The sequence below is a fragment of the Diplotaxodon limnothrissa genome, linkage group LG20 (assembly GCF_057381915.1).
Source record: "Diplotaxodon limnothrissa isolate DT_005_m linkage group LG20, D_limnothrissa_male_GT1.1, whole genome shotgun sequence".
NCBI classification, from domain to species: Eukaryota; Metazoa; Chordata; class Actinopteri; order Cichliformes; family Cichlidae; genus Diplotaxodon; species Diplotaxodon limnothrissa.
The window spans coordinates 12,563,016-12,576,018 of NC_140615.1; the positions used below are offsets into that span (position 1 = coordinate 12,563,016).

At 43.2% G+C, this 13,003-nt stretch overlaps 1 protein-coding gene across 2 annotated transcripts in view; it reads right to left on the reverse strand.

The window, feature by feature from the left end:
* Window positions 1-13,003, reverse strand: part of agrn (agrin) — a 174,209-nt gene that overhangs the window by 70,180 nt on the left and 91,026 nt on the right. For both annotated transcript variants that reach the window (XM_085345367.1, XM_085345366.1), the window contains one exon: window positions 3,750-3,971. In XM_085345367.1, coding sequence (XP_085201493.1) covers window positions 3,750-3,971 — 222 coding nt within the window. The remainder of the gene's footprint in view (window positions 1-3,749; window positions 3,972-13,003) is intronic.

The window sequence follows — 13,003 nt, forward strand, 5'->3', positions numbered from 1 at the left end:
AAAGAAGCATGTTGCTTTGTGTTTTGAAGGCTTGTGAACATGCCTGGGTGATAACAACTCCCCTGTTGATGCATGCCTGGCCAGTACACTATTAACTCTGCCCCCCACTTTCTTTGCGCCTCATCATCTTATTTACCTCCATCTCCTTTCCTATGAACATTTATCACATTCTCCTCCCTTTTTCCCTCTGCCCTCTTTTATTCTCTCATTTTTTTCTCACAGGCTGCCTCTGTGACCTATATTTCTTACTCAACTGAGAATATCATTTCCAACACCTGTGGGAGAAAAAAGGGGAAGTTGTTATTTCTGTTTCTCAAATGATTCAGGCACCTCTGCTCTCATCTGTTTGGGTAGTCAGCATGAATGGGCTTTTTTCCTGGGGTGACTGATATCCAGCTGGGGGGTCTATTAACCAAGTGTACCTCTTCCAGCCCCTGTTACAAGGTGGCCCGCCACTCCAATGCAGGAGGAGGAAAAATCTCTGAATAATAACAAATGTCACTCATATTGCTATCAGGTTGCACCTGAGCCATATAGATAACCACTATGTTTCCAGGCCGGAGGGATAGAAATGAAATTATGTCTGGGCCCATGAGAGGCAATAAGCTCCCCACACACACACACATACACAGTTAAGTTCCCTGTTGTGGCACTTCTCTCACCCGCTACACTATTGCTACCCTCACAGCCTCACCTAAGCTCCTACTTCTGAGCCTGGCAGCCATAAATATGACAGCGTACACACTATAGAGCATTTGGATGGAAATAACAAAACGGCAACAGTAAACAAATGCATCCTTTCCTTGGTGAGTGTTCTGGAAATCATATAAATGAAATAATATAAAGACCAACAGTACTGCCGCCCCTCATCTCTTTATATTTTGTTAGGAAAATGGGAAACAGGTGCACCGATTTATTCAAACAAATTCAAATACACATGGAAATACACAAAGTAAGACAACAGTAAAGTTTGAGGTTTTACAGTTCTAATAAGGCTGAAAGTTAATATTTGGTATGACCACCTTTATTATTCAACTCAGCCTGAACTCTCTTATGTAGACTTTCTGTAATGTCTTTAAGTAGGAATAGTTCTTCCGGCTTCCTGAAGGACATTCAAAGCTCTTCTTTGGATCTTGGCTGCCTTTTGTTCCATTCTCTATCATGATGATCCCACACTGCTTCATTAATGTCGAGGTCTAGGCTCTGGGGAGGCCAGTACATGACTGATAGTGTTCCACTGTGGGTTTTCTTTTCTTTCCAGGTATGCTTTTACTGGCAGTTACACTGGCATTTCGTTTAGAGAGGTTACACCATGTTTTACAGATGAATGTAGACACCCACCTCTCTACTGACCTCCTCTGTACAGTACAGTAATGTATATCCTGATGTATAAGACCCGTTGCCACTTTTCAGTCCAACTCCTGTTTAATTTGGCATATCTCAGCCTTTTCTCACTGTTTACCTCACCTAAAGATGGCTTCTTGATGGCCACTCTTCCACTGGGACTATTTCTGATGAAGGTTTGGTGAGCATTAGCTGAAGGTCCAGATGCATCTTGGATCGTTTCCTATGTCTCCTTATTGTTTTCCTATTTCTTAAGGACATGACTTTTAGCTACAATTGATCTACTGTAGTTGTTTAATCCTGCCAATTATTCTTTTGTTGTTAAAGCTGTCAGATAATAACTCTTAGGTAATTGCTTTTTTGGTATGAAATTGAGTAAATCATAGCAGTGTAAAGTGGCTTAACAAGCAAAAAACACTTAACTGAAAATGGTCAGGAACAAGATATGGACTGAAAATGTGTGAAAAAACAGCCAATGTCCAAATAAAAATGACGAAAGAGCTTCTGGAGAATTACTGACAAAGAAAAAACACATACTGTATATAAGAAGGTCTGGCTCCTTGGAAATAAAATCTAAAGAAATGAGGGGGGGCTCGAGACTTTTGCACAGTCTGTATATTTTGTAAGCCTAATTATCACCAGTGCTGCTGCTCTTCTGCAGTGCAAAGGTCAGACATTCTCATTTTATTCACCTTCTTTCATATACCTTCATATATCTTTAACAGTTAATTCCTATTCTTCCGACTCCACCTGAAGGCAGCACATATTGTTTCGCTCCTTTTCTGCCTCGTGAACCTGTATAGTATATTAGTGAAGGGAATAGCTGGTGATAATTAGGTGAGATAATAGCTTAAGTCAGTCAGTTGTTATGGTGCTGAATAAAAGCCCAGTAAAGCTGTGCAAACAGCCCAGAAATAACCCACATTATCATCGCCATCATTTCTCGGCTGGCTCGCACTTGGCAAGCCAATGCCTCAGCATTTTTATGGCACCATTGCGCTGACGCAGGCCTGTTCCTCTGGGAGCCAAGAACCATCCATAGTGCTGGATTACACACAGAGTCCCTCAGCCCCGCCAGCTCATCCTGCCTCTCGCTTTTTAAAATAAAGACTATTCATTACCGCGGAGGGACTCCAAGCCGTCTACCTGTGGTATGGCACTGACGTGCCTGCCCACCAACTGAACACTGCTTTAGATCTGTTTCTCTGCGGCATACATCCTTACACGCTGGAGTTCAATTAAGAGAAAGCTGGGAGGGGAGGATGATAGATGTAGTACACAGGCAGGCAGAGAGTCCACATAGCAACTCTCCAGGAACTAACTCTGTCATTCTAAGTATAAAACTCTAAAAAAACGAGCTCTGTTAAAAGACTTTGGTTCCTTTGTGCAAAAAATAAAATAAATAAATAAGTAACAACCATAAAATCTTTTCACACTTTAGATCACGAAGACCAAACTGATTGTGCTGCACTCATCATGTTTGAAACTGCTCATCTCATCCACAAATACAGTACTGCAGAGGCCAACAGACTTTTGCTGTCGTCAAAATATGCAGGAAAAAAAATCTATTGCATTAAAATTGAGTTACACAGACAGTCTGGCCATGGGGCTAACAGCCACTGTACTTCTGCCCAGTTTGAGTAAAAAGTGAATGACTTGATTGTAGACAAGCAAGAATACTCAATAACCAATTAGAGTCCATGGGAAAATTGGCGTTGCAAAATGGCATTATGCCACAGAGTACTCACTGAGTGGCTTTACCAAGCTGCAAAAACCTGTCCATATGGCTGTGTGCCAGCATAGTGGGTATAGAGATATTTTTACCACTTGAAGCTCCACTGTCGCTGGTATACTAATGACTAGCTGATACTCCGGCAGTGAAAGACAAAGCCAAGTGACTCATGTAGCCAATTACAGAAAAATATGCACCGCGCTCTGTTTCATCAAAAGCAAAGTGCATCTTCACTTAAAGGTCAAAACAGGCAAATTGGAGTTGTGGTGTTGCTATAGAAGGGCTGATGATGAGCACAGAGGAACAGATAAAGAGTAACGGACAAGGGATCATGAAATTCATCAGTGTGTTAAGTATTGATTTGCCTTTGCTGGATTTGAAACGGCTCCCAGTGGGGTCACACATGAATATAAAGTTATGTGTGTTAATTGTTAACGTCTGTGGATTATAATTTTGCCTCTCCGCATTGTGGTGCTATTAATTAATTTGCTAAATCATATTCCGAGATCCTTCCATGTCTGTAAGCTATGATTCACAGCATTTCACAGTCATGTCTCCTCACTATAGCTGACTGCATGGGGCAATGTGACCGTACGAGCATGACGCTAATTTGAAATTCATTACTGAGATGCAAGCACTTTTATATTTGGGTTTTGTGACAGTGAGTACTCACCGCAGGGTCCTTTGTGTTGGATGCTGATTTCCTTCTGCAGCGCACAACCCATCAATCGCATCTCGCAGGGGCTGCCGTAGGTCTGGCCGTCGGATCCGCACACGGGGTCGGACGTTTGCGGGCAGGCTTCGGAACACTCGCACACCGCTTCGTTGTTCTTGACCACACACTCTGCCCCGTGACTGCACGCTACATGCAAGCACGGGCTCGGTATGTTGAGATCTGAAGGCCGACCACCCAAGAGACAGAGATCACAGTTAGAGGCATGGTAGCAAACAGTACAGCCTTAGTGGTCGGGGAGAATATAAAGTTGAGGTTGGAGAGAAGTCTGGGGTTGCAAAAGAGCACAGGTGATAGTGAGGTAAGTTAGAATATCGCTACAAATAGAAACGCTGGTTTTTGTGTTAGAAAGGGTTTAGGGAGAAACAGAGATATGATGGAATATGCAATGCAGCCCTAGTCCTGTGTCACCTCAACTTCCTTAGTTTCCTATGTCATTTCCTTGCCTTTGTACCTATCCTGATGTATCCTGAATCTTTGAAGAGTCCACGGAATCCAGAGGCACAAGGACAGTGGATAAAAACATGTCCCTGTAGCACAATAGAGATGAAACAGCCTACGAACAATGGTTGCACTGCCTTTTTTTTTTTTCCTGCGCGTAAACGCCTGGATTAATTGACGTTCCCAGTGTGCCCCTTCAAAGGCTGCCATTTGCATCTCAGTGAGAGCCATTGCTTCAGCCAAAGCTGGTTGAACTGACATGCAGGAGCAAGAAAAGGAAGAGCACCAGGGATAGAGTTTGCTTTTTGAGAGAGTGAGAGAATTAAAAAGAGAAAGAAATAGGCGAAAAGAAGAAAGAGCCCTCTGCTTAATAATTCAAAAAAGGCAAGCTCCTGGGCAGAGGCAGATATGAAATGTGAACATCAGAGAGAGGTGTCTGCCTCAGTCTTTTCTCCTCACACGCTAACTCCAGCATGACTTCATTAAAACGAGGACAGGATTTTGTACCCATGGTTCTGGTAGCGGCAGATGGGTGTAGGCCAGGGCCGATAAAACCTGACTTGATCAGAACAGAGTGAAAACCTGACGAAAAAAATGGGCGTGAACAACGCTTTGATCACAGCCTCCCATCCCATCACTTCTTTAAAGCTTTATGTACCAGGGAAAATATTATATGGCATCGTGTGCTCTCTGAGTCGGGGGCGCCGGCATGCGTGCGCGAGCGCTGCCGGCTCAGCCCGACGGTCGGAAGATTGAAGCCTTAGGTGGGATGGTGCGCACTCCGGTAACGAGAGCGAGCGAAAGATGATAGCCTGGCACCGTAGTGGTTTTCATTTAGAAAGTTTCACGCATGAGGAACGGATCCCTCTGCTAAATGTGGTGTGTCTGCAGATTAGAGGAAAACGCAGACGGAGGCATCAAATAGTTTCTGATGAGAAGCCGTGGTTGAAATGGAAAGTGGTGCCGTTTCACAACCAAAGCGAAACAAAACTTGCTTCCTCCTTCTGCGCCACCCTTCTTGTGAGCTTTGGTTAGATGAGTAGAGGTGCTGTCATGGAAACTGCCCTTTGTAATGACGCCACCCATGGCTCCATCATTATTGAGACCATTATGGGATTAGATAGTAACACGGGGGGTGTTGTGGGTGGGGGGCTGACTTGGCATGTGCGAAGCCCCATGATTCATTTATCAGCTCAGGGATGTTCAGCTGAGCCTCAACTCGTAGCGCTAACACGAGGGGGGAAATTATCAACTGATAACGCAGACGGTGGCAATTAGCTTGTTGCACTCTGATGAAAGAAAGGGGGTATGTGGGATAAAGATCAGTGTTATCTACATAAGACAGATCATTTGGCTCATCTGTCTGAATTATGATCACTCCTGAGCTGAACTGCAGATATTAAAATAAAAATGAGAGCAGATGTAACATAGTTTGTCCACGACCGCCTACTTTTTTCCCACAACTGTAATTGAGCAAATCTTTCCCGATCTCGAGCGCGGGCGCTCTCAGATTAAAGGGTGAAACACCGTTATTGATTTCTGCGTTGGGAAGGCGAGCTGGCTTTTCAAAAGAGCTCGGAGGTGCCACATAAATATGAAAGCTGCTCAATGCCGCTTAATTCGGTGCCGCTTCAAAAACAATTGATTCCCTGTGATCTCATTTCAACGCCTTGTGTCTGTGTGTGTGTGTCTCCAAGTGCGTGTAACCGTTGTACGCTTGTGATCCGAGCTTAACTGTACAACCTTGGCCTGCATTAAAGTTCACCAGCCCACTTCCCAAGGACGGGCTCCTAAAACACAACTGCAGCCTCCGATAAGGCCTTTGTCTCCCATTCTCTTTGTTTCACACTCATAAAAAAGATGAAAGAATTCCCCTCCAAAACTATTTTTTTTATCATCCTCCACCTCTGGGGGGCAAAATTTCTGCCTGATTTATTAACTGGAGACAATATACGAGGGTGAAAAAAAAGACAATCTCCCCAAGTGTAAAAAGAATCTTGTGACAAAGTTAAAAAAAGAACTGAAGCTGTCTTTTTACTTTCCCTTGGATGCAGGGAGAAGCTTTGAAATGGCGGGCCTAAGCTTGGTCGCTCACAAGCCTTTTCCAGCTCTCTTTCGCTCTCTGGTCTTCTCCCAAATAGAAAAATCCATCTCTTCATGCATGTATCAGTCCTTCTTTCAGGCAAGTCCAGAATACACTATAGTTTCTGGCTTTAAAGTGTTCTGTTTTATGCACGAAAATTAGCTTGACAGTTAGATGGGAGGTGCCAAACACATAGCACAGTAGCCAAGGCATTGTTTTAGTGGCTGAGCAGGTGCAGTGAATTGTCTCTCATGGATAGAGAAAAGTGGAAGGAGAAGAAAAAAGGCACGAATACTTTTCCCTCTCTCTATTCTCCAATCAAGGATTCAGCTCTGCTAGTGTGTAATCTGCTCTGTTTCTGTACTACCACACCGGCTGACAGGACTTTACATTCCGGGTGTCGCCTCAGTCTGTATCCTCTCCTGCTAGGAGGCATGTAAATTTATCCATTTTAATTAGTGCGGTATTTTAATAGCATGCCTCCACTTCAGGACTCAGGAGGGGATTACTTCGGGTTAGGCCGCAGTGTCACTAGCAGACCACGTCAAATATTGAGAGGACACGTTCCTCTGATTCCCTGATTGCTTACCTGTCTGCCTGAAGTCTTATTATTGCTCACTTAGTGGAGTTATATGACAGATAAAGTGCCAAGGACACCACAGTGCTGCTTATAAAGCTTAACGGCTCCTTGTTAGGTTGCGCGATGGCACGGCGCGCTCCGGTCAGACTCAGCTGTGACTGTGGCTGCTGCAGTCAGCGGGCCCACACTGTTAACCCCACCGTAACATGTCGCTGAAATGCTGGGAGATTATTTTGGCGAGCGTTTCCTCCCATCTCCGCTCAGCTCATACATATGTTAATTGGACTTTTCCCCCCTCGGGTCTGTGTGCAATTCCAAATCATTCCCTATATTATGCAGGGCAGTGAATCAGTGTAATCCAGGTGATGCTTGCAGTGGCCAACTGGCAGGAATAATCACCTACAACTGCAACCCATTAGGGCTGCCACAAACGATTATTTTGATAGTCGACTAGTCACCGATTATTTTTGCGATTAGTCGACTAATCAGATCATCATCCATTAGACGTAAAACTACAGCTTATTGCACCAGCAGCATCTGCTCTTATATAACTATCATTAGCTTACAGCTTTAAGTGTTTAAGGTCTGTGCTAACTAAAAATAAAGACAAGATGATAGTTTATTAAATTTTAATGAAATTTGCAGATTGTTTCGGTGAAGTTTAATAAACTCCTTGCTATCTAAAATATAACAGGACACTGGAGTATATTCTGGAGCATCTCACACTTCTGATAATCAGCTGTCTGCTTGACGTTTATTCAGCTGTGTAAAAACTATAACTTTAATCTCAGACAAACTGATTTACTCAGGAACAAATAAAATACTAAAAAAAAAAAGCCAAACAATAACATTTTAAGTTATCTAAGTGACTCATATATATTTAACCTGAGTAGCGAAAGACGGAGGTGGGTTTGAAAACGATTTGCGGGGAGTCCGGTGTTCTCACGGCGCTAGTGAGCCTAGCCCCCGGCTCGCTAACGAGCTAGTGGGTAACAGATGTCTCCGAAAACGTCGGAGCGCTTTTGAAAATATGTGGTGTCCTGATAAACTGAGCAGATATTTGAGGTTTACACAGCTACATTCTCGCCTGAAAATATGTTAAACGTTTATTTTGTGACCCAGAAAGAATAATAAGAGTAACATTAAAACTAACTAGCTGCCGCCATTGTTGGAAACTGCGCTGGGCCGCGCTATGAATTCTGGGACACAGCTGCTTCTTCTTCTTCTTCGGGGTTTAACGGTAGCTGACATCCTTGTACATGCAATGCTGCCATCTTCTGTTTCAGTCCGTTATTACACTCTTAAATCCTGCCACTTATTCCTGCGTCTTTTGTGATCGTACAAAGTTTCAAACGACGCGTCGACTATTAAATCAGTCGTCGACGATTTTGATAGTCGACGTAATCGTGACTAGTCGACAAATCGTGGCAGCCCTACAACCCATTACAACACAGGATTCCAATAGGGTGCAGCCAATCTGCAGCAAAATCCCGCCTTCTGTGTGTCTCCACTGCCAGGGCTTTGATCCGACTCCCTTTACCTCCCTCACATTAAAAACATTTATGTATCATATTAGTCGAGGGAGAGGGAGGTGCAGAGAAAAGGCTATATTAGCATACAGCAAAAGGCATACCCGCAGGCTGTGTCTGTCTACCACTGAATACTTATCACAGGCAGGAGGTGAGTCGAAGCCTCTTTGTGCTTGTACAACTAAGAATGTGTTGCTCTTCAAAATAGAGACGAGCAAAAATAACACGGGGAGGGGACACAAGCTGGCATCCCCTGATCTTTTGAGATATATCCGTCAGAGATGAGATGATACGCAAATATTGTTGGTCTAATCCAAAAAAGGTGGTGATCTAGTCATTAGGGTGTGTATGTTGCAGGAAGTTTAAAAAAGTAAAGAAAAAACGGCACACCAGTTCGCTTCACTTACTGCATCTCCGATCAAATCAGGAGCTACAGCACGAGGAAGGCCTAGGAAGACATTTTTTAAAAAATGAAAAGAAAACTGTTGAAATTGAAAGAACTGCATGGCTGATCACACCCCAACGGAACACCAAGCCCGCCTCAAGTCACTCCTGACACCCCGTTGACCCACATTTCTCTGCAATTTCTGCTCAATGACAGCCTGCGGGCCGCAGTAAGTGGACCGGCGGTCCCTAGCTGCCGTCAATCAGGCTCCCGCGGCACTTCCTCTAATTAACTTGATTAGCAATAACAGCACTGGTGATCTCAGGCTGACTTACACACTCAGGCTTCGCGACTGTTTGTTAGTCCAATCACAAACGCACAGGGGGGAGATGCTCATCAAATAAACATGCAAATGATAAAATATTCTGCACAAAGTCTTGACACCTAAGGTGACAGATTTTTTTCTTTCCTGCTTTGCAGAGCTCTTTGTCAATGACAATGTGTCTTCCACTGAGTGATTTTGTGTTAACCTCCAGAGGCGACAGGCAACACATTTCAAGCAACTTGCACTTGCGTGAGCTTTTCTGCACTTGTGATTGCGCTCGCTCGCTCTCTCGCACACAGCTGTGTACACACGAAATGACAAAAGAGCCGCGGATAAAGATTTTGTGTCCTCAAAACCAGCTCCTTCATTTGTTCACTCATTGTTTATGTGTGCGTGTGTTTCTAATAGGCTGCCTTGTGTTACTGATTTTACTGAATCATTCTCCTTTATGTGCTAAAAAGCAACACTGCTGCTTGTATTTTTGTTTTATGAACAACATAACCACCAATTCAGAGGGCCCTCTCTACTTCGTATTCTGTTAATACCAGACGTGAGGCTAGTACATGAACGGGCTCCAGGGACCTGTGGTGAGCAGCTATGCACTCCTGTAGTCTTTTCCATTGATTACTACTGAATATGCACCAAAATAGCATGCCCGCTGGGCAGGAAGTAAGCTGCAGCGCAACTTTGGGCCAAGATAGAGGAGAGAAGGCAAAGATTTAATTATGCATTTTCACTGCAAAAGTAATTAATTTTACACACAGTCTGGTTCCCTCATATCAAATAAATAGATTCCTTTTTTTAAAGGCATTTTAACAAGCACAATCATTTATGTGGGGAAAAAAAGTTGTTGAAAAGATACTTTCTTCCAATTAATGGGCTGTCTCGTGTTGCTTTTTTGGTTTTCAGCTTCAGATTGACTCAGTGTCTTTTTTGGCAGAAAGGCATAGCAAATATACTTCGTAAATACAGGAGCTAGCACTTTAAGTTGCTCTGTTATTTCACATCACTTTTATCAATGGGGAAATTTTATAGAATCAGAATACAATAGACTCAAACATCAAAGAGTCTCCCATCATTGCTCGGTCCTCTAAATATAGCTGAAAATACAAGAACATTTCTGCAACAGACCACGCTACATGCACACTTCCTTGCTTAGTTTCTGCTGATAGCCTGCTGTGCTGACATCATAGAGGACAGAGGGGAAGAAAAACAGGATTTCTTTGCATTAGCCTAAAAATATTCTTGTGTAGTGTGAAACACTTAACAGAGGCCATCTGTGGAGATTTACAATCAATCTCAAATTAACCACTGCAGACATTTTCTTGCATTTTATTCAAACGTCGGATGAAGGCAAGTTCGACTGCACGTCGGGGTTGCAATTATGTTTTAACCTGCTATTAAAACTGTGTGTGTGTACTGTAGAACAGCAACCTGGTCTATGAATAAGTCACACAAAGTCCAGTAAATAATTGAACCTCTTTAAAAGTTGATAGATCTTTTCCTCTGTTGGTGCCAAACGACTCTTATGTTTCCATCTTAGAAACCAAGGCTGCTGACCTGTCCGTCCTCCTTCCCAGCAGTCTACTCTGATTCATTTCCAGCAAAAGTCATTCGCGTGTTTACAGACCTCTGGAAGATTTGTGACTCTGTCTGGACTTAAGTAAATCAGCTAAACGTCACGTGGTATCTTCATCTCTAAATTGAAGGTTTGGATATCAATCAATTTGGGGGTTTTTCCCCCCTAGGGAGGACAGCCGTCAGGACGTTATAGACATGTTGGGTTTCTTTACAGCACAATCCATTGTGGGGGTGAGTACGGGCAGGGGAGGGGTGACATTAAGGGCTGTCACCCACATGAGAAGAGATTTATGACTGTGTCAAAACTGGAGAATTTCATCCGTTTGACAGCTGGCAGAGTGATCGATCACTCCACCTAACCCACCACTCAACCAGTGAAACAAGAGAATGAAATGAAAAAGCTCAAAAATTATTAAATACCACTCATTTAATTGATCAGATACATGAAACTTTGCCTATAATCTTGACATGGTGGGCAACTGAGTGCGTGGGACTGTTTGACACAGCTCTCATTCTGATTTGACCTTTGACAGTACTGTCATGGCTGCAAGTGTGTTGGCACGTGCGTTCTGATAGGCTATCGATTGATTCTTAAGAGAACTCAGTGCTTTGGAAGTCAGTTCGGAAGATGCTCACATCCTTAAATTATGTGCATCTGTCAGGTGAATCTTTTTTGGTTTACAGTGAGAGATCTACACGCTACAAGGTTGAATATAGTTTCATTTAAGAAAGAAAGAAAAAGAAAAATTAAGAGTGAGAGTTCTAATGTGATTAAACACATGGAAACACCGACACACACACACACACACACTCCTTGCATGCATATCATCTGTCTGACTAAACCAACAGTCTCAGTGGGCACCTAGGCTTGCCTCTTTTGATGTTTAATTAAAACCGTATCGGGGGGCGGTGGCGTTTGTGGCGCTGTGTTTTGAAAAATATGCAAATGTCAATAAAAATGCATTAAAGAAACATAGTACCATCCGCTGACGGCTGCGATGCGCAGTGGAAGGGAGGAAAGGATGAAGAGCGAGGAGGGAGAAAAAAAAAAGAGCGAAACAAACGAGGGAGGGGAGGGGGCTGAACTGAGGCAGCATTTGCCAGAAATAATGAAACAGAGCAAAATATATAAGCGCTCGCGCTGCCATTTCCACTATTTAATTTATTCACAGCTCAGACGGCCGAATAATGCAAATGAGTTTTGGTGTCTCCTGACGCTGACGACTGGAGATAACTTTGGTATTCAGCTTCGCCCCAGTGCCTAGAGGATGGACGGATTTCTCTCGTTTTATCGGCCTCTGTCGCAACAACAATAAAAATGCGGACAGCAACTCTGAACGTGATTACACAACGCGTCTGTTGGGCGGATTTCTTGTTTGAGGTAATGTCACACCGAAAAGCATGAGCAGATTACTCCAGCTTTATCACGCATGCTGGGCTATCAGCGTTGTGATGGGAAAGAGCAAAAAAAAAAAAAACCCTGACTCTGAAAAAGATTAACTCAAGACGAGGTCTTCAAATCATCTCTAAAAATGATCACAGAGACACTCGGATACGTAAATGACACATGATTAAAAATATTGGTGCATTCTGCGCTACAGCTTTAAAACAGATGTCATCTTAATTTGGGTGAATCAACCCTTTAAATCAGCCCTTTAACACGAGGAAACACGCTAGACAGAGCGTGTCAGTGCCGAGAACAGAATGGGCCTTGAACATCTTATGATATCGGTTGAAATCCTGCCAACCTGCTTTACACACCGAACCTTGAATGAAGTGTGTGCAGCTTAAGGTTGGCTCACTAAGCTTAGAGGCTAACAAATCTCTTCATTCTTCTTTTATTAACAAAGAGCAATTCACAATACATTCAGCTGGCAGACTTTCACCAGCAAGAATGTTGATATGGGGCAGCTCCGCATTAAATCGGATTTTGTTCAATTACAGTGTTTAATGTTTTGAAAATCATTTATTTTTCACAATATCTGTGCCACCGTGAGACGGTTTAAGCTTAACAGAGAAATTATAGCAAGTAAACTAAAGTGAAGGGGATGGTTAAGGATAGGCAGGGTTGTGGTGATGGTGTTGACCGTTAAGAAGCTGATGTACAACAGGAGAAACCTCTTGTGTTACCTACACATACAGCCACCCTGACCTCAGTCTTTTAATGTTTTCACTAAGGATGTTCTCTGCGTAATTAACATGCGCTCCGCTAGACAGTGTCTATACCAAAGCAAAATCGAGTGGCTTCATTTTTCTGATTTAGCAACATC